This window comes from Sinocyclocheilus rhinocerous, unplaced genomic scaffold (genome assembly GCF_001515625.1).
Source record: "Sinocyclocheilus rhinocerous isolate Xijiao unplaced genomic scaffold, SAMN03320098_v1.1 scaffold681, whole genome shotgun sequence".
NCBI classification, from domain to species: Eukaryota; Metazoa; Chordata; class Actinopteri; order Cypriniformes; family Cyprinidae; genus Sinocyclocheilus; species Sinocyclocheilus rhinocerous.
Window position 1 is genome coordinate 1,197,136 of NW_015641029.1, and position 22,433 is coordinate 1,219,568.

General features: G+C 37.9%; 2 protein-coding genes across 9 annotated transcripts in view; one reads left to right on the top strand and one right to left on the bottom strand.

The window, feature by feature from the left end:
* ptprdb (protein tyrosine phosphatase receptor type Db) overlaps window positions 1-21,343 on the bottom strand; it is a 73,374-nt gene extending 52,031 nt beyond the window's left edge. For 6 of the 8 annotated variants that reach the window (XM_016570485.1, XM_016570482.1, XM_016570484.1 and 3 more), the window contains exons 1-4: window positions 21,078-21,343; window positions 18,505-18,525; window positions 15,567-15,648; window positions 11,498-11,537 (exon numbers count right to left, since the gene is read on the bottom strand). The gene's annotated coding sequence lies outside the window, so the exon portion shown is untranslated. The remainder of the gene's footprint in view (window positions 1-11,497; window positions 11,538-15,566; window positions 15,649-18,504; window positions 18,526-21,077) is intronic. The other 2 variants (XM_016570488.1, XM_016570487.1) reach the window with 1 other exon arrangement.
* Window positions 6,514-21,230, top strand: LOC107754171 (vegetative cell wall protein gp1-like). Its single transcript, XM_016570535.1, has 2 exons — window positions 6,514-6,861; window positions 21,090-21,230. Exons 1-2 carry the CDS (start codon window positions 6,514-6,516, stop codon window positions 21,228-21,230), a joined length of 489 nt encoding a protein of 162 aa, XP_016426021.1.
* Window positions 21,344-22,433: the final 1,090 nt, after the last annotated feature.

The following is a 22,433-nucleotide window of genomic DNA, read 5'->3' on the forward strand; positions in this document are numbered from 1 at the left end:
TTTACACACCAGAGGCTTTTAAATGAATTGTGAATCTAAAATATGCGTGTTAGAGAATGTACAAATGGTTAACATTGTTTGTGTCATATCAGTCAGAAAAGCAGTTCTGGGATTTTTTTTTTTAGCTAACTTAGTTAGTTGTTATTCTTGGCTGAATAACTCTAGAAGGTTTTAAAAGCCCTTTAAAATTAAATATGTACACTGTTTGGATTAAATGAAAGTAGTCAAATTTTTTAATTAGCATGTTTTTGTGTTTTGCTTTGGTACCGAAATTGGTACCGAGAACCGTGGATTTTCACTGGTATTGGTACCGAATACTGAAATTTTGGTACCGCGACAACACTAGGGGCACTTTAACTTATCTACATAACAATAGTTTTTGTAAATTTTTCTTGTATTTCTGAGAGACCATACATTTGACTGTTTAAAATCACACTCACTGTACATGATTATATGATAATATTCACTAATATGTGATATATAATCATGATTAAATGTCGGCTAATGATTTTGATAGGGAGACTGGGGTAAACCGACACTTTTTACTCCAGTGAATATTTCTTAGGCTAAGTTTATTTTTAAAAGTCAATTTTATGGCTATAAAGAAATAAAGAAATAAACAAACCAGGGCATGTTCCAAGGATCCAACATGTCACAATGGATCCTCCTGGATGATACTGGAATTTTAAATTGGAGGACATAATTCAAAACATTTTCATTTAAAGGGGTCATCGGATGCCCATTTTCCACAAGTTGATATGATTCTTTAGGGTCTTAATGAAAAGTCTATAACACACTTTGGTTAAAATTTCTCAATGGTAGTGTAAAACAACACCCTTTTTACCTTGTCAAAATCAGCTGTTTTCAGCAACCCGTTTTAGTGCATGTTCCTTTAAATGCTAATGAGCTCTGCAGCCCCCGGCCCTCTCTTCTGTGGGGTGGAGATTGAGGTCTCTGCAGAGCAATAGTGGGCGTTTCTGAATTTGTGGGTGTTTTCAAACTGCAGGGTGTTTCTCAATCATGCAATCAAAATGATCCCCCTTACCTAACCCCACCCCTAAACCTACTGTCACTATGACGTCAGCCAATCAGGAAACATGGTCTAAAAACACCCCAATCTGGTAACTCCCATTACTTTCCTGCAGAGACCTAAGGTGCGTTCGACTTGAAGCACCCCACTTCTTTGTAGGTGAAGCTGGATCACGAATGATTCGTGCGAACATAGAAGCATTTAGTTAGATCGGGGGGCACATTCCCAGAGCATGTCTCGGGAGTAAATGAAGACTGCCATGTTCATTATTAAATCCAACAACAGAACACCTCAATCGCTTAGGAGTCTGAGAATAGGCTTGTTTGAGATGCGCCTTGCCTAAATAGTAGACGAGAGTAGGCGGCTGCAGTGAGGGGAGGAGTGAAATAAGCGCAGTCAAGACAGACAGTTCTGGCCTCTCAAAGTGGAACAGATACCAACAAGATCAAAGGCAGATATCGCATTATTCTCACTCGTGTGCTGTGTTGCTAATTAACATGATATAATTTCAGTTCTGTTGCTTTATATGAAAATAAATATGATGAACAAGACACTGAATATTCATGCATAATTTAAATACATAATCACATGAAATCAGATATAAAAAAGAAAACATTTTAGAAGAGAACTCAACATCACGGTTGTCTGAACCAATGAGCATTAAGCTGTGTTGTCAGCCAGTCGTTTCCCATCATGCTTTTGGTCAGCACAGTCGGTGGAGAGGAACTGCGCCCGACTGCACAATCCGACACAGCCACCTCGCTATCGCAAGAGTTTTTTGGCACACGTCAGCATGACATCAGAGCAAGTCGGACGTAACTCAGACACTTTTCTAACCGGCATTCATCTCGCAGTGATCGGTCCTGCGCAGATTTTGCTCATCTCAAACGAGCCTAATGGCTTGATATGAGAAAAGGGAAATGATTTAACGAGATAAAAAAAAAAACACTGGGTGGATCTTTATCATTATAGGGTGGTTGTGTACACACACTGCCAACACACATTTCAGTTCAAACAACTTGTAAAAGTGCATGTAGCATCCGATGACGATGACCCCTTTAAGAAAAATTTGTACTGTTTAAAACCAATGTAAACACCACTAATACAGAAAAACACATTTTTGTAAAATAAAACCTTACATATACTGATATACAGCATGTGACAACTTCCCATCAAAGACTATAGAATACCCAAGACGTGTCACTCGTACAGTTTTGAATGGGGAAAAAATCCAACGCTCAATATGGCCGCTCAATCGCAGGAAGCCCCGCCTTCTGAATGAAAGAGCCAATCGCTAAGTGGCAACTAAACTAATACAAACAAATCCAGCCAACACTGAGATCATTCCACACGTGCACGAACCTGAGTGACTTCGCGGGAGAGATGGCAGCGCCATCTTTTCAAGTTCACGCGTCAGGTAAGTGCCACTAAATAAATGTTATTTTTTAGACAAAATTTATCGACAAAATCGTACAACATATTCAATGTTTTTGATTGGATATTTAGAAGTGTTTTGTAAGTTATATGCCCGAAGAAAAGTGGATATTTAAGTTAAGTGGATGTCAAGTTCACGAGTCCGGTAAGTGGCACTGAATAGATATTTGTACTTAGACTGAATTTATCAAAATGTGTATATTAAAAAGGTGTAAACATTTTATTTAAAACATATATATTTATACACAAACGTACAATATATATAAAAACATTGAATAACCATTGTATGAATTATAAGTCTGAGGGAAATTAACTGTTTAAGTGAAGGGAACGTGGTCTTTCACCTTGTTTAATCCTTTAATGTCAAAAGCTGTGTTACAATAATGAATTTTAGGTTTAATTTTGCCGTGTTGTATGATATTTTAGTGTTTCCGTGACATTAAAATATATGAGCTCACGCGGTCTTTCTCTGTACTGTATGTTGATGCTTTAATCGAAATCTTTGAAACGTGTAATGAAAACCACAGTAATGTGCTTATTTGAAGCTAACATGGCTGTGTTGAATGGGTTTTTTGCGTGTGCAAACTTTTGCATTTATTGTCCCGTGATGTTAAAAGACGACATTAAACGTGACTAACAACCAGCCACGGTGAAATGTCACTCTTTTCAAATGGGGTGAATTCCAAATGGCGTTTCTGTTGTAACTTTTAATGTAAAATAACTTTAATTTTTAATATTATATATTAAAATCAATATATATTCAATAGTTTATTAATGAAATTAATTATAAATGTAAATATAAATTTAAAAAAAAAAGTGTTACTGTCAGTCAGTCTTGTCTTGTCCATGTGGTGTGGTGTGTGTTCGGGGCATGGGGTCTGGATCCTGACACTCTTGTTTGGTTGGGTTTCGGTTCAATGTCAGGATCCGATGGTCATACTCCATGTTTGGTCTTTTGTTGTGAGCACATGGTGGGAATTCTTTGTCCTTGGTTCATGTACTTGTGTGTTGTGTTTTGTTTGAGCACAAGGCTTTTGATCTTGTTCATTAGCTACAGTGTCAGTTCTTACCTATATGCAAAGTAGGAATTAAAAAATATTTATTAGGGAAAGTATATTCAGGCGCACAACCACTCTTTGCATCAGGCCAGGCCAAACGAGCGAGGAAAAGACTCACTGACTAGATCAACAGTGACCGCAAACAGTAAGCTAGATACAGGAACAGTGAATATAACATGATGCAGAGGCGATTAAAGCAGCGTTAGAATGGAACATGTTGAAGCTCATTCCCATGTATTGCGCTCTGCCGATGGACTCGTTGAAGGCAGCAGTAGTGGATAAATTGGTTGCAGTCGGTCTATAATCTAAGATAAACTAGTTAAAATAATGCATATTCACAGAAGTAAATTTAGTGTGTTTGTTATTCAGAACGAATTTAAGCAGCATAGTAAATGTCAAGACAAGTGCGCCTGTGCTTACATTTTACTCTGTTACACAGTTCTACACTGTATTTTAGATTTACATGAATCATTAATTAAATTAATTAATTTAAATGAATGAATCATGTTACATAAAGAAAAGGTGGTTTACTCTGCATCTGAGCATTAAAGTGGAAGCACATTCAATAAGGATATGCTAAATGTCATTTTTGTCACATTACTTAATATTTGACACAAATACAAATATTTGAAATTACATTTAATAATTCCTACATGAAATTTTATAATTTCTGCATGTCACGGACGTACTTTATCTGTCCTTAATTAACAGGACAGAGTTAAAGACACTGTTAGACTTTGCTGTAATTTTACAGTTACTTACGGCAAAAAAGGCCAGTATAATACCATAAATATTTTTTTACAGTTAATTACTGTAATATGCACTGCATTATGGTCATTTTTATGTAATTTACAGTAAGTTACTGTATATGGGAAATTGCGGTACTTTTCTGTTTACTCAAAAGCAGTAGTGCTACTGTAAATTGTTCTGCTGACGAAAAACATGAATCTGCATTCAATGAGAATTTGAGATAAATTGTACTTTTCTTTCTCCATCAGGGTGTGGCCAAAGATTTCCCAAGGCACCAAACACTGACACGTGACCAGACCCCTCCACTGCAACTACATAGTGTGTGTGTACTTTCAAGACTGAGACTTTATTGTTTTCATTCCAGGTAATATGTGTAAATGTTGAGTTTTTACTACAATTATAATGTCCTTTATTGTTCTCAGTGGCATCTACGCTAATATTAGTCTTTCTTTCTTATTCCGAGGTCACTGTAGCCACCCAGATCCAGTCTGTATCCAGATCAGATGATCACTGCAGTCACCCGGATCCAGTTCATATCCAGACCAGATGGTGGATCAGCACCTAGAGATGACCTCTACAGCCCTGAATGTCAGCGGAGGTCATGTCAGCTAGATGAGCTCCAGAGACAGATCCCCTGTGAAGACCCCGTCAGCCATTGGGACAAGACCACGAGAAACAGACGAGTCCTCTGCTCAATCTATTCGATCTAACCTGTGTTGCATCCTGGAATTAAACCACACCATGCTGGTTTGGTCTGGCCAGAGGAGAACTGGCCCCCGACTGAACCTGGATTCTCCCAAGGTTTTTTCTCCATTTCTGTCACCGATAGAGTTTTGGGTCCTTGCCTCTGTTGCCTTTGGCTTGCTTATTTGGGGACGCTTGACTGATTGCACTATTTGCAATGCTTAACTGAACTGAACAATGAGAGCTGAACTGGATGATGACTTCACTGAATCATCAATGAACTGAATTTATTTGGAAAAATGACTTATTGTCCTCTTGCATTATTGACAAACTATTTTCCTGTTTGACTGTGTAAAGCTGCTTTGACACCATCAGTATTATAAATAAAGATGACTTGTCACTTGATTTTATATACTGTAACACATTTGTTTTTACTTCTGCCTCATTTTAAAGATGTAATTGTGAACAGTAGTAATATTTGTAAATGTTTGCTAACATTTAGTTTAGTTTTTTTAGTTCATTAAACAAAGTTTAAACTGAATTTTGCAGTTGTATTACAAATGTAATGTTTGTCAACTGGAGCTTTAAAGGGATAGTTCACCTAAAAATTTAAATTTGCTGTTAATTTACTGATCCTCAGGCCATCCCAGTGTCAGGAATATGGACTGTCTGTGTGTGTTTTGCTCCCTATGTGCTCCCATTTACCTAGTTTTCCCTCATGTGTGACATGCCCATATTTGGTTTTTCCTGTTCCCATTGGGTTTCATTGATTCCAGGTGTGTCTCGTTATCCCCTCATTTAGCTGATTACTTAAGCTCAGTTCTGTTCTGTTTGCTTTGTCCAGTGTCTAATGTCTTCTGATTCCCTATGTTTGTGCTACGTGTATTCCTTTGGATTATCATTAAAGACTGGTATTTGAGTTTATTCCTACGTCTCCTTGTTCCTCGCTCCACGCCGTAGCAGCAAGCGTGACAGAACACCGGACCTACAAAACATTTATTTGCGTTGTTCCTCTCTGTTTATTTTTTGCGTTTTTACAGTGTTTTGTTTTCTGGTTTCCCCGTGCTCCCCATGGATCCCCTCGCCGCAAAGTTTACCTCCCTCGCCCGCAAGGACCTTCCCCTTTTGGAGTATGCGGTTGAGTTCAGCCAGCTCGACGACGCTGCACTGAACTCACTGTTCTGGATCGGGGCTAACTACTACTGCCCCGTCGACCTCCCAGAAACCACCGGACTGAGCTGGAGGTAGGCAATCATCTGGTGTCTGGAGAGTGTCTACCTCCGATCCAGAACACAGCCAGACCCAGTGCCCAGCCCACCATCTCCCCGCTGCGCAGAGTGCAAGCCCGAGCCCACCGTTGACGGAGAGCCCGAGCCCATTGCGACCGACGAGCCATCGCCTAGGAGTGCGAGGATCGCCACGGAGCCAGAGCCTCACGGATCGTCAGACCAGGTGCGAGAGCCGGCTACAATCCCCGCCACGAGGGAGAAAGCCGTGGACAGTGAGAGCGCGGAGAGGAGCTCCGCCCCCTGCACCGTGGCTGAGGGTGAGCTAATTATGGATCTGGGACTGTGTAACTCAGAAGGAGAGAGGGCTCCCGTTCCTGAGTTTATCCCTGAATGCCCGGGAGCCCCCAAATGCCCGCCCCCCCGCCCGCTCCTGCCTACTCCACCGCTGTCGTCTGGCAGCCCCTCTGCTCGCCCTCAGCTCATTCTCAGTGCGGTGCGAGCTCCGCAGGTCTGCCATTCTCCATCATCACCGTGGCTGGAGAATCCCTTGCCTCGGCCTCCAGCCTCTGAGACCCAGACTCCGCCTCTGGCCATCGACCCAGCGGCTTCACCATGGCTCCTTGCTCCCTCCTCTATGCCGTGGCCAATCAGTCCACTGGCTCTGCCGGGCTCCCTCGTCCCTCCGGCTCCGCCTTGGTCTGGCATCGACCATCCGTCGCCTCGGGACTCCACTCCTCCGGCTGTGCCTCGTCCCTCCGGCTCTGTCAGGCTCCTCCTTCCCTTCGGCTCCTCCTCAGTCCTCTGTCGCTCCAGCTCCACCACGGCCTTCCAGATCCCCGCCTTCGCCTCGGTCTCCGGCGCCATCTGCTCCGCCTTGGCCCTCCGGATCCTCGCCGTCGCCCTGACTCATCGGCTCTCCGTCTCCGCCTCGGGCTCCTCCGCCACCTGCTCCGCCGCCGTTGGTCGGCCCCCTGGAGTCATCAGCCCTTACTCCACCATGGCTCCTCCCTCCGTTGGCTCCACCGTGGGTCCCCATTACATCTGTGGCCTGGGTCCCACCTGGTGTCGCATGCTCCAAGTCCCTCCTGCCGTCTCCCTGGCTCCTCCCTCTGTCTGATTTGCCCTGGCTCCTCCTATTTCCTCCTTGGCTCCTCCCTCCGTCGTCACCTCCCTGGACTCTGTCTGCCGGCCCCCTCCCGGGTGTCCGTCCTCCTACTGAGCCCCCTCCCAAGTTCCCACCCGTCCCTCCTTCTGTTGTTTCTTCGGCGCAAGGACGCACCTTCCGGGAGGGGGGCGATATGTCAGGAACATGGACCGTCTGTGTGTGTTTTGCTCCCTATGTGCTCTCATTGACCTCGATTTCCCCTTGTGTGTGACATGCCCATATTTGGTTTTTCCTGTTCCCATTGGGTTTCATTGATTCTAAGTGTGTCTCGTCATCCCCTCATTTAGTTGATTACTTAAGCTTATAAAGATTAACAGATATATAATAGATTATTTAAGCTTAATCTATCTATCTGTGTGTGTGTGTGTGTGTGTGTGTGTGTGTGTATATATTTTTAAAATAAATATATATGTAAAAATATAATGATAAATATGAATAAAATACTGAAGAGTGGAATTTCTTTCATTAAATGGAATTGTTGAGTATGTATGGAAATGGCGAAAATACTAGTGATGGGAAACCGAGGCTTTCTGAACCGTTGAGGCTTTGAAATTGTGCCGAAAAACGGTTCATTACTCGAAGCTTTTTAACACAGTGCACATTAGCGACATTTGCTGGTCAGACTCAGTTTCTCCAGCCTATCTAACGAAACATGGCGGAGCAGAGGATGGTTTGAAAAGTTTTTAATCTGTGCCAACTTGTGTCATGCGTAGTCCGATCAATGGATTCACATATTGAATAATAATATTAATTAATATTCAATAATATAAAATATACAAGTGTGTGATTATAATTAATAATTGACGTGAGTAGTAGCAAAAATATTTTGGGTGAGCTGTTCGGGGTCTCTGAGACCCCAGCTAGAACATGATAAAATGCAATAGAGGTGTGATGTGCATTCAGTTTCTGTCTGGTGTTGAGGTTATTCTAAACTATTCTACTGAATCCCAAATAAGTGTACACACACACACACAACCAAGTCATGCGAAGCGCCGATTTTTTTCAAACCAGCTGTCCCGACCTTCCGATACTGCATGACGTTCGAAGCTTCAAACGTCATCAATCACAAAAGTATTGTCATTTTTGATACAAGCATCGGCACAGTGTGTGATACAATAGTGCTTTGAAAACTGCGTCGGAGCATCGGAGCATCGGAGCCTCGGTATCAATCGTCCCATCACTAGAAAATACTCAGAATGCTTAAACAAACAGTAGAAAATCTTATTATAACCTACGAATGGCTTACTTATGCAAGATGTATAGCAAATATGTTTAATAGTTTAAAAAAAATTACATATAGTTTTATTGTCCATGTTGTACCATGCACAATAAAAAAATCTTCATCCTAAAATGTTTCATTCATTCATTCCTTTATGTATGTATGTATTTATTTATATCATGCAGCCTAAAGAGGAAGCAAGAAATATAGGGACACTTATGATGAACTGTTATAATTAACTGTTTGCTGCAGCAGAATTCAATTATATGCAAATTGAGGTGCCAGTTTTTCTAGTGGGCTGAATTTGAACAATACACGAAATAAATACAGAATGAAATTTGTTTCTCTCTCATGCTCACTGTCTCTTTCTCTCTCTCTCTCACACACACACACACACACACACACACAAACACATACGTTCACAGTCACAAAGATGTATGCATCATCAGTACCCCAGTTCCCACAGTGATATGTAAATGAGGGCACTAATTTGCTTTAGTTGCAGAAAGTGCTCAGGTAACCACAGACCCGGCAGCCCTTGCATACAAACACTCGCACGCACATAAAGAAGAGTTATTTCTGGAAACGTCATTAATCTACCATATATGTAAGGTTGTATGTATAATGCATCATACAAATAAAAATTTTTTCAGGATATATAGAGGTATTCGATGCTCTTAATCAGAATGTCAGCATAAGAGCAGGAGACACTCGACATTTTGCACCAAATTAACAGCGAGACACCAAACACATGCACTCACACGCACACGCACACGCACACACAACATCAGTGCTGACATTTAATTAATCTCGATCTGGCCCTTGAAAATGAAAGAGAAGAAGGAGTAACAGAAACTACTATCATCTGTGGTGTGTATCCTTCGGTGAACTGTTGATTAAAGATTATTCAGTGCTCTCCACCACTGTTTAGAAGCTCATACGTTTTCTGTGCATGTGTTTTCTCTAAAAAGGTTGGTGCTCTGTAATCCTCACACTAATCTGATTTCTTGTGTTAGTGTGAGCACGTGAAAAAGAAATGGAAAAAAAACCCCAACCCAACCCATCCCATCCCCCATATATTCATCCTTCCTATCTCTCTCTAACGCACACAAACTTGTGCACACACACACACACACACACAGAGGGCATTACTGTGATCGCATAGCCAGTGTCTATTTTTTTTGTCAGCCAAATTAAGTGTAAGAGACTTTCTTACATACTGATGAACTCCAGCTGACTTCCTAATACTGTACATGAACCCATCTACATTTATTTCAAATAAAAAACAAATAATTTAACAGACTTGCAAAGGAAACACATAAACAAATGCACACAAAGGGCTGTTAGTCACAATTCATCTATGTGTGAGCCTAATCTATTATTATGTTCAACTGAAGTGTCCATAATCGGATATTTTAATTATATTCACTCTATTACACATCTGAAAACCCACACACATGCTCCCTCTTTCTCTATGATTGAGTGATTGCATGTATGTTATGTGGTTTCTCATATTTTCTGTCCATCAAAGAGCATATATGTATATATATATATATATATATATATATATATATATTCAAATTAGACCAATCTATGTTTTATGTAACTGAATTGAAGAAGTTATGTCCAGTCTTAAAGAAAAAAATTACATGACATAGCTATTTGTAAGACTATAGTCTAAACATTTTATGTAACTGGCCACAGAACAGGTCCACAACTTGTTCATTCTCATTTTGAACAAAGTATCTATTGCTGATGAATTGTGTGTTTGTACTACAGTATATTTTTTACATTGTGGGGAGCAGCCTGCGGTCCTCACGAGAGAAAACAAATTATTAAAAATAGTAAATGTTTATCTGGAAGTGTAACAATGCAAACAGGTTTTCTGTGAGGGGTAGGTTTAGGGTTAGGGTTGGGTTAGGGGGTAGAAAATATTGTTTGGTCAGTATAAAAGTAATAGACATCTATGGAAAGTCCCCACAATTCACAGAAACAAACGTGTGTGTGTGTGTGTGTGTGTTTAGTAAACAAGAGAGACAATATAACCAGTTACTTTTAAATGTCTGGGAATGTTATTTGTGTTTTCTTTGGCTCAAAGATCACTCTAAATCCCTCTCACACAAGTGAGCGTAGAGCAAGGATGGAAAAAATCTGAGGTGAAGCTGAAGCAGAGTGATTACAGAACTCTATGAGCGGAGAGGGGAACTCCACTCCCACACTTTGGCTTCTATTGGAAATATTTCCGTGAGCAGAGAAAAAAATGTACCAGCTAACTGGCCAAATTTTGTCTGAAAGTGAGTCACTCAATATTAATTTCCTATTTATTGAACTGTTGTGTAAAAGCAATATCACACTCACTAACATGCTGTTTTACAGATAAATATATTAAGTACAACAGCACTCATGTAATATAATATAATATAATAACAAAATATCAAATAAAATGTTCCTATTTCAAATAAATACTGTTTGTTTGAACATTGCAATTTTCAAAGTGTCCTTAAAATGTATCATGGTTTATAATATAATATGATATGATATGATATGATATGATATGATATGATATGATATAATATAATAAAGTTAAATCTCTGCAACTAATCTCCATTTTGTTTTTTGTCTGGCTCCTCCAGAATATTCGGGTGCCTTTAACTGAATTATCTGGCCATTGCTATTTTGGGCTACTCCTGGGGACAAAAATTATCTAGCCAGTCAAGTTCATCTTTAGAAACAACATGGCAGAACTGTTCCACTTCCTTCCATTAAATCAAGCACAAAACTGGCTGAGGCAGGCATGGTTGAATACATAACATATATGATTTTTTATAATACAGAACAACAAACTGTGAACCAGGAATGGATTAACTGGTGTTGAATTGAGCTTGAGGTGATAAAGTGCACTTAATAAAAGCATGAAGGTGTTCTTACCTTTTGATGTCCCACATGCTGCTGGTCAGAGTTACGGAAGCTGGTATGACACAAAAAGAAGAACATAAAGTATTTTCATATCTTTCAGGTTTTAAAATGTTAAAATATCAACCTCCAGAGGAGGGCAGCAGCAGTCTCACAGCATGAGATAATTCCTTAAAATCAACAGAAAAAATTGTGCCAAACAGAGGAGGACAGCCCCTGCTGTGTCTGCTTTCTACATTGGTTTATTTGCACCTTCTATTTATAGATGAGCTATGTGGAATATACTATCTTCATCTATCATTTTAATGCACTACCACATTCATAAGTACCACCTCTAATAAAGAGATGGAGAGAAAGGAGAGTGAGAAAAAGAAAGGGATAGTTATTGAGCGACTGAGAGGAGAGGGGAAAAACGATCTAATGCATCTAATGCAGCTCCAGTTTAGCACATTAAAGCAGACAGACACGAACACACACACACACACAAGAAAGACAGACATGAGGAGTGAATCAAGGAGTGAAAGAAAATATATGGAGAGACAGGGAGTAAAAGGAAGAGATTGAAAGGAAGAAAAAAACAGTAGAGAGGAAGAGAGAGAGACAGAAAGAGTGAGAGAGAAAACCAACAGAGGAAGAGGGAGAGACAGAGAGTGAGAGATGAGGTAAGTATGTATTTTTAGTGAATTACATCTTCAGCGTCAGAAAGAGTTGGATGCATCTGTGAGTAGCTCTCAATAATGCAGCAGTGTATGCACTATAAAACACACACGCACTCTTAACGCGCTAAATCCGCTGAAGTTTTATGGTCATATACAGTATTCATGTGCACGTTATTTGCTGCGAGGCTTGACAGCAGCTGGTCAGAGAGAAGCTACTTCAAGACCAACTCTGTGAGAACACAGGAAGAGGGAAACAGGGGTTTGGGGAATACAGAGAGGCATTTGTATTGCGCATGTAAAAAGGGAAGCGGTCTAAAGCGTCTAAGAATATCTCTGGTCCAAATCCTAGTGATCTGTCTACTGAGGCCGCATTTTAAGACGTCTTCATACTTGCGATGGCTGTTCCACAAAGTAAGCAGCATGACTGTGTTACTTTGATATTCCTAATTTAGGCTGAATTGTAGGGCATGTAGTGTAAGAGTCCAAAATGCATTGCAAAGAGCTCAGTGAAAACTACATCCAAGTTGCTGGATGAAGTGAGAGAAGTGTTGAATTTGTTGAATTTGTGTTGCATTTATTTATTGAAAATACAGTAATATTGTAAAATGTATGATTACAATTAAAAATTTTTTTTCTATTTTTATATATTTTAAAATGCAATTTATTCCTGTGATGGCAAAGCTGAATTTTCACCAGCCATTACTTCAGTCTTCAGTGTAACATGATCCTGTGTTAGTGATAATATGTTGATTTGACACTCAAGAAATGTGTCTTATTTCTTTGAATGTTGAAAACAGTTGTGCTACTTAAGGTAAAACACTGCAGGCAAAAACACTGTTTTTGTCTGTTAGTGGAAAGAAAACATTCAAAAATCCAATTTTAAGTGTTTCTTTTATATCACTTTATCTATTTGTGTCTCTGGATTTCAATTACAATAGATATCTTTAAAGGCCGCTATCTCAAAATGAGATTTTTCTCCTGCACTGAGCCAAAAATCTCCACTTCAGTAACACTTACATATACCATTACTATCTATATTCTGAAGGTTTTTAAAGAGGGGTTTGTTCATATATAATTGCTTGGTTTTATACAACATTTTATTCCTAAAAAAATAGTGAAAAAATATTTTTTTCTGGCTGTCGTCATAATTTTTTTATATTTATGGAGGGATAAAAAGAGAAATCCAAATTCCCCTCTGTAAAAACATTTGAGTCTAATATGTCAACAAAATGAAACAAGAATTTTGAACCTGTTCTAGACATGTATGCAAATTAGTGCATATGTAATTAGATAACACCTAATTTGCATATTTAAACATAACATTTCAGAAAACATGTAATAGAAAGTATATATTTTTTGTAATTCCTAATGTAATCAATCAACTGTGTAAGTATTAGTTAAATTGTTTACCCTATTCACCTGGGGTGTCTCTCACTTTTGTGCAAACCATGATATATATTCTTTAGGATTCTTTGGTGAAAGTTCAAATGAACAGCATTTATTTGAAATAGAAATCTTTTGTTAAATTATAAATGTATTTGCTGTCATTTTTGATTAATTTAATGCATCTTTGCTAAATAAAAGAATTCATTCCCAATTCCCATACGCAAATGTAATATACAGTGCCTTAATTTTAATTAATTAATTTTCACGTTTTGTTATGTTGCTGCCTTATGTTACACTGCTTTAAATTACTTTTTTTCCCACATCAATCTACACTCCATACACCATACTGACAAAGCAAAAACAGAATTGTCACAACTTCGTAAATTTATTAAAAAAAAAAAAAAAATGAAATAAGTACATTGCTAAACTAAATATTTCGCTGAAGCACCTTTACAGTCTCAAGTCTTTTTTGTTTGATGCGACAAGCTTTGATCGTCATCATCTGGCAATTATCTGCCATTCTTCTCCTCACCTGTTCACCTCTCAAGCTCTGTCAGGTTGGATGGGAGAAAATGCCCATTTTCAAGTTTCTCCAGAATTATTTGATTTGGTTCAAGCTCAGGCTGTGGCTGGGCCACTCAAGGACATTCACAGAGTTGTCTATAAGCCACTCTTGCTGTGTTTAGGTTCATTGTCCTGTTGGAAGGTGAACCTTCTGCCCAATCTGAGGTACTTATCTTCTACTCTGACGAGTCCCTCGGTCCCTGCCACTGAAACACAGCCCCATAGCATGAGGCTGCTACCAGCACACTTTGCTTTTGGGGTGGTACTCTTCAGGTGATGAGCAGTGCCTGGTTTCCTTCAAACATGATGCTTGGAACTGAGGTTCATCAGACCAGATAATATCGTTTCTCAGAGTTTGAGGGTCCTTTAGGTGCTTTTATGCAAAATCCAAGTGTGTTTTCATGTGTCTTCACTGAAGAGAGGATTGAGTTTGGCCACACCAAAAAATTAAGGGGTATGAATATTTTCGCAAGGCACTGTATGTACATATATTTCATTTCCATATATGAAATATATTGTGATGATATGTCATGTACATGTATATCCATCCTAAAACCCATCAATACATGTTGATCTTACATAAGTAAATATAAAACATAGACATGTATTTAAAACAATTATTACAAAAACATATATAAACATATAGATTTGTATATATATGTTGTTTTAATAAAGTTGCATATATAAACAAAATATATATTGTTGACATATATGGTTGCTACATATAATACCATGTACAATTTTTACTATGAGCATTTTATATATGTTACGAACTTATTCATACTTGTTAAGTTGTTATGAACAGATATCTACCGAGAGAATGTGCGTATGTGAATTATATATAGCCTTTTAAGTAAGATATGACAATATCTATATCTATATACCAATAACTATATCTTGATATAGGGGCAATATGTCATATATTACATGTCGGTATGGGTTTCTTTAATAAAACGTATAGCTACTGTATATACTGACTATATCTGATATACTGATAGTATACTGACTTCTAATAAGGTGAATGACTTTCCCACGCTCCCACCCAATTTTGCGTAAATTTCAGATCATGCAAATGCATTTGTAGATTGATTTGAGGCAACGCTATCTGACCACTGGCACAACGTTGACCACTGGCAGTTTTTTTTTAGAAACAATCATTATTTTTTTATAAATTAGACACGTTGGCTTTAAAATTATAGCATTTTATTCATTGTTAGCTTAGCAACATGCTAACTTTATAAATATCTAAAACAATTATAGCTTGTGTGCTTCGCAAGCTGCTGTTGCTGCCTACTGTATGTAATGTAAAGTGTTCCAAATCAGTCACTTATGACCAGAGGCGGACAAAGTACTCAACTCCATTACTTGAGTGAAAGTACAGATACCTCTGCTTATGACTTGGCATGCTGCCTTAGTTAGCTAGGCTCATTGGGTTTTGGACAGAACCGGTGTGTGAGTGAATGCAAACAACTTACATGCTCTAATATGAGTTTAAACTGAGCCTAAACTCAGCAGTCTCTCGCTGGGTGAAAGAAGGACAGATTCCACAGGACTCTCCTGAAAGATGAAAAACTCATTAAACACACACACACACACACACACACACACACAGCCCTTTTAAATCCTTCTCTCTCAAACATCCACACACTCACTGAAAGCATCAGTTGGCATTTGACTGTTTTATGATTTTTTCAGTCTACTTTGGAAACAGCTGACTCAGGTATTCTCCCACTAAAACTCTGCGATCAACAGACATCTGTCTGAATATGAGGGTCTTACTGTGAGCTTGTCACTTGAGTAAAATGGAAATTTTGTCTATTATAGACTCTGCATGACAGAAAATGGTCATATATTCTTCAATGTATACAGTATATATACACTACCATTCTAAAGTTTGGGTCAGTAAGCTTTTTGTTTGTTTATTTGTTTTGAAGAAGTTAAAACTACTGAATTGAACCACTGAAAAAATTAACAGTAAAGAAATTTTATGTTACCCAAAAAATTATATTTCAAATAAATGCTGTTCTTCTGAACAAATGTATCACAATTTCCAAAAAATTATTAAGCAGCACAACTGTTTTCAATTTGATAGTAATAATAAATGTTACTTGAACAACAAATCATCATATTAGAATGATTTCTGAAGGATCATGTGACACAGAAGACTGGAGTAAGGGCTGCTTTACTGTCACAAAAATAAATTAAAGTCACCATGAAATCAAAATTGAAAATTCTTATTTTTTAATGGAATACTGTAGTGTTTATTATAAATAATTTATCCGTGCACTTCATTATTTTTTTAAAATTCATGTGCCCTCGTAATCTTTAATCAAAAACGTGTGAATTTATAACAGCTAAGAGGCGTTGTTAGGCACGACGCGAAGTGGATAAATAAAACGGTTTTATTTACGTATATGGAATAAAACGGTTATTCCATATACGCAGTAAAGTTTCACAAAATAAAACAGAGCAAATAAAGTGTAATGATATTAATAAAAACAGTATTCTTCCACCAAACAATGTAGTTCCTCAGAATCAGTTGTGGTTGCAACAAAGTGGTTGCCAAGCAACAGAAAAATTTAAACAAAGGTGTATGTTTGTAGAGTAATTTACAACAGCTTCGAATGTGGCTCAGCCAATCAGAATCAAGGACCAGAACTATCCGATACATTTTAAAATATATTAAAACAGAAAACACTTTTTTGAACTGTAATAATATTTCAGTATTCTTTACTGTTTTCATTGTATTTTTGATCAAATAAATGCAGCCTTGGTGAACTTAAGAGATTTTTTTTTTTCAAGAACTTTAAAAATCTTACTGACCCCAAACTTTTTAACGGTGTGTATTTTCAGTGTATGTGCATATGTATGGGGAGGCCCACATGTAAGAATTTTCTAAATGAATACAAAATGTGTTTATAATGTAATTATAAATTATATTATCAGCATAACAATTTGAGTGAAAAGTTACATTTGAAAATGGAATTGCTTAGTATTTGATGTTTGCACTCAAGCTAACATTGTCTCCCACAGTTTCTGCAAAACCTGATGATCCATGTTATCCAGCATTTGAGAATGTTCCACTGAGCATCTTATGAGCTTCGACAGAAGAAACAACATCTGGCCTTTGGTACAAATTTGTTTACATTTAATCAGTGACCTGGAAATAATGCAAAAATATGTAATTTCACATACACACAAAAAATCACTGTAGTCTCAGAGTTTTCAGCCCTACTGTATACTGTACCATTTGCAAACATCTGGATTGGATCTATTTTTAAATGAGGAATATAAATGCAAGAGATCACGCTCAAGTGTGAGATTGCTGTGACAGATGGGGTGTATTTTGGGTTTTAAGAGCAGAATGGTGTGAATGCAGTAAGAACTTGTGGCCACTAGGTTGTGCTGTTCACTTTCATTCACCTATCAAAATATTGATCACGAACTGGTTGTAAAATTACCTGAGAAATGTGTTGGGAACAAAAAATCACCATTGCCTATTTATTATGCAATATGTTTACACAATACATGTTCCATAGGGTCTAATATGCAAAGTGTGCATGCTCATATGTGTTCCTAAGTGAGACAATAAATAGTTTGAAAAGCCTAAAACAGTCAGCCCTTTGTGTGTGTGTGTGTGTGTGTGTGTGTGTGTGTGTGTGTGTGTGTGTGTGAGTGTGTGTGTGTATGAGTGTGTGTGTGTGTGTGTGTGTGTTTGAGAGAGAGACCGAAAGGGCTTAGTGAGAAAGAGAGAAGACATTTCACCCCCTCACTGAATGGAGGGTTTATTGATCTCAGTGGACATCAGCGCCTTCCAGCATGGCATTGTACAGAAAGGCACATTAAAACATCTAAAGAGTGTTAGAGCATTGAATATGAGATAAGACAAGCCTTGACTACTGGCTATGAAAGAAAAAAAAAGATGCAAAAGTGGCCTTTTGATGTTTTTAACTTCACTGGATGTGCATTCTTCATATTTAGAGAAGACAAGTAGACCTACTGTACAGTAGATGAAACATGAACTGAACACCACTGTTTTCATGCCAGGCCCAGAAGGAATCTGCTGACATTTTTGCATCTTCTGTGCTGATATTACAGAATTTAAACATAGTAAAATATGAAATCGAGTTATAGTACTACTCTTACTGATAACCAAAAGCATTATCAAATTACACAAAATATTTCATAAACTAAAACACAAGAGGCAGCATAAGTGCATTCCAATTATGTGGAGATCTGCACAGATTCTGTTTGTTACTGTTCATATATTTTAAGGGTTTCTGGTTCAATAAGTTAAAAGATTGATCTCTGCCATGTGCCACATTTCAGTTTTCACCGTTCATTCTCACTCTTGTCACCTTGCTTGTTAGTTTTTACAAGCTGTAAAACTACCAATATGAAGATCTCACTTACCTCTGTTCTATTTGAGTCAATCTGGAAAACAGAGAGAGAAAGAGAGAGAAAACTGAGAGTGAGATGAATACAGTCATCCAAAATGACAGCATTACACCAACACTTCATTATCATGCAACTGTTTTTTCATACAAAAGATCAAAAATGCAGTCTCCATGAATTGTGGCAATATCAGATGCTCTGTCAGTTGATGTAACGCAGTGATTCCCAACCAGGGCCACGCATGCCCAAGAGAATACTTGAAAAGATTTAGATTTTGCCTTGTTAAACCTCTAAAACAGAAACGATGGCTTTTAAAATAAAATATTTGAGGGGTTATTAAATTATTCAAATAATGTTAACAATTTTTGCAGATAATATTTTCAGTTATTTTAAAGAAAAAATAATGTGTCAGTTTGGTCAATTTGTGTCAATTTAAAAAAAAAAATATTTTTTTATTTAGAGTTAGAATACAAAAACACCAGCTAAGACATTTATGTTGTTACAAATGATTGTCAAATAAATGCTGTTCTTGATCAAGATCATGTGACACTGAAGACTTGAGTAATAGCTGCTGAAAATCAGCTTTGCCATTGCAGGAATAAATTATCAATTTAAATAATAATAATAAAAAAATAAGAAGAAGAAGAATTAAATAAGAAACATTTCCAGTTTGGGGTCAATGAAAGGGTATTTAAGACAAAAAAAGGTTGGGAAACACTAATTTAATGTCTCACTATCACACTGCAAAATGGCTATGAATAGGTAAAATCATTTAGGGATCAACTGCTTGACAGGTAAAAGGTCACGTGAAGTCAATGCGCTAACCACCAAACGTAGTAAAAGAGACGTGCATATGTTTGAGCGAAAATGGAGCAGGTCATGACTGTGACCCAGGCCTGTCAGTCTTGAACTCAGAAAGAGACACTTTTAAGAGTTTTCTCTGTTTCTCTCTTCTTTTCGCACTCATCTTCTCTCTCACATTCATACACACACTTTCACATCCACATCTTGAGAGAGTTGTTTGACTGTGTGCCTAATGATAATAGATGAGGTGTCAGGATGAAGGTGAGAGACACTAAGTCATCCTCACAGCACGAGGGAGAAACGGCTCATCTCTAGCTCTCTCTCTCTCTCATTTTCACTTCGCCTAAATCTACAGGCGCTAAAATGGGAGAAAAAGCTCCTCTAGAGCTTCCGTTCGAACAAAACGCTGATGTTTTGCATTTTATTTTACTTTTACTTTTAAATAATGTGGCCATCTGTGTCTGAGTTATGGAAGGGAGAACTTGGATATTCAAACTGGGCTGACTTTTCAGTACACATTAGAGCAGCGGGAAGAAGTCAGCACTTTACACAAGTCTTGTGAGAAAATGTCAAAATATGACAGGGCTGAACAGAAATAAAAACTGCTTATGCAAGCCTCTTGTCTCTCAGAGAATCACTAGAGTAAAGTGACCTCCGGTTCTTAAGAGCAATCATATACATTCACAGGCATGAAGAGTTCCAAACTAACATAAAGCATAAAGCATAAGCATTATTTAATGTCATTCAATTCAATTTTTGCTACATTTTTACAATTGCAAGAACTTTACTGTAAAAATACAGTGGCAATGTTTCACAAGATGCCTTTTGGTGACTGCATACATCATTAAACTGCATAATATTGGTATAGTAACACATTTCAGCTATTAAAATGTATTTGTTACTGTAAAACGTGCTTATAATAAGCTGTACAATGACATAAATGTCACATGACGACCCCAAGATAACTTTAAATGCTCTCTCCAGTGACTGTTGTCACACAGAAACACCATCAGGGTAATAAACATAACACTAAAATAGCACTATGAACATTACCTAAACAACATAAAATGTAACTTACAACACACCAATGTGCATACTGTAACTAAATAAAATAATACGAATCTAACTTAAATTTTATATTATGTGAATCCTGGGAATTTCCCTGTCAATTATAGGCCTAATTATGAGATTCATATATATTTTTTTAAGAAATAACATTATTTTAACAATCTGAATCCATAACGTAGGTTATTGTCTTGTTAAATACAATAGGCTATATATTTTATCCATACATTATATTAACTTATTAATTAATTCGTTTCTAAAACATTTTACAATGGAAAATTACAGGTATTGTCTTTTAAAATATAATATAAGATTTTACTGTATAAGGTCTCTTACAGTTATACTGTAGGACATTATTCCTGATTATATTTGGACATTTTTACAGTGTGGTTTGTAATAGCCTGCAGTCACTGCAAGTTTGTAAGAAAACCAAGAAAACTTGATGACTTTTAATGAGTTCACCCTGTCCTAAAATGTTCGACAGAGCTTACAACTCTAATAAATAATTCAATTTAACAGCGGTCTGCACATTTACGGCTGAATAACGACGTGTTCTGTGAAAGCACTATATTAAATCTTGGACATTTCTGAACTGACTGCCTAACAATAGTTTGTCTTTGACTGAATCTCTCTCTCTCTCTCACACACACACACACACACACACACACTTGACCAAAGCACCGGACGACCTCGCTTTATCGTGAAGCTGCGGGAGCTCTTACCGGATTCTCCAGGTACAGTCGCGGTGCGAGGAGATCCCGGTGGAGATCCGTCTCTCTATCCGCCCGAGTGAGAGTCCAAGATCTGGTAACTCCGACAAAAAGACGAGTGCAATCTGCACGGTTCTCAAAAACCCTACGTGTCCACGCGCATAACCCGATATAAGTGAAGATCTTTAGAAGCTTTTGAAGTGGTGCGCTTCACGCGACGCGCTCGCGCTCGCACCCTGCTTTTAAAAATACTCTCCAGACGCAGGTGGACTATTCGCGCAAAGCCAGAGGAGTCAGAGCGCAAGTTGATCTCAACACAAATCTGATGAAGACACGAACAAAGATATGCAGGATGCTGCTCATACAGACACATGCGCGCGCGCGCGCGTAAAGGGGGTGACGATTTAGGATAGATTTTTTTTTTTTTGCATTGAAAATTTCATTAGCATATAAACTGCATTTTAACAGGAAATCCACTTGTTTTGTGTGTGAAATGTAACAAAAACAAAGAGGACCGTTTTAACACAACTTCATGATAATACAAGCCCAAAGGGGAGCTGAGCCCAGAGCAATATCATCATTCATTAACTCATCAAAAGACAACACACACACACTCACGCACGCACGCAAACACGAACACACACACACACACACACACTGTGCATCTATTCTAGGACATCCCATGGCTTCATTAGATGTAGTGCGATCTCATTAACAACACAACACAATGCTTTAACTGCATACATATTCATGTATATTCCATGAGCATTATTGTGCCGATGTATGATATTCAGAATGTGTGTTTGTGTGAAAATAAAAACTAGGTCGTATAGCCCACCCAGAGCTTCCTGTGATGGTGGCTGTGTACAGAAAACACACACAAACACATCAAACACTCAATTACACAACATGCAAACCACACTAAATGACCTAATACCAGCCTTCATCCTATCTCCATCTCTTGTTCACACATTCTGGCTGCCTTAATGAATATATAAGAAACAGATGATAAGAGAAGGTGAATAATGAGCAGGCCCAGACAGAACCTGTTCAGTTTTTTCACACTTTCTGTAGTTTTTTGGGGGGGAAATCTGTAGAATGGAAATATAATAATATTTCAAATATGATATATTACATAAAGGGAGCTGGAAGTACTGGACACTTTTATTGGAAGCTGAAAACATTATCAAATTTTCTGAAATATTTAATAAATGAAAGGGCAGGAGAATATGCAAAATTTGTGAATTATGGCATGACTAAAATATTTATAGCTGGAAATGTATTTGTGTTTAAAGGGATATTTCACCTAAAAAATGAATAATAATAATAATAATAATAATAATAATTTGCCCATCTAAAACAAATTGT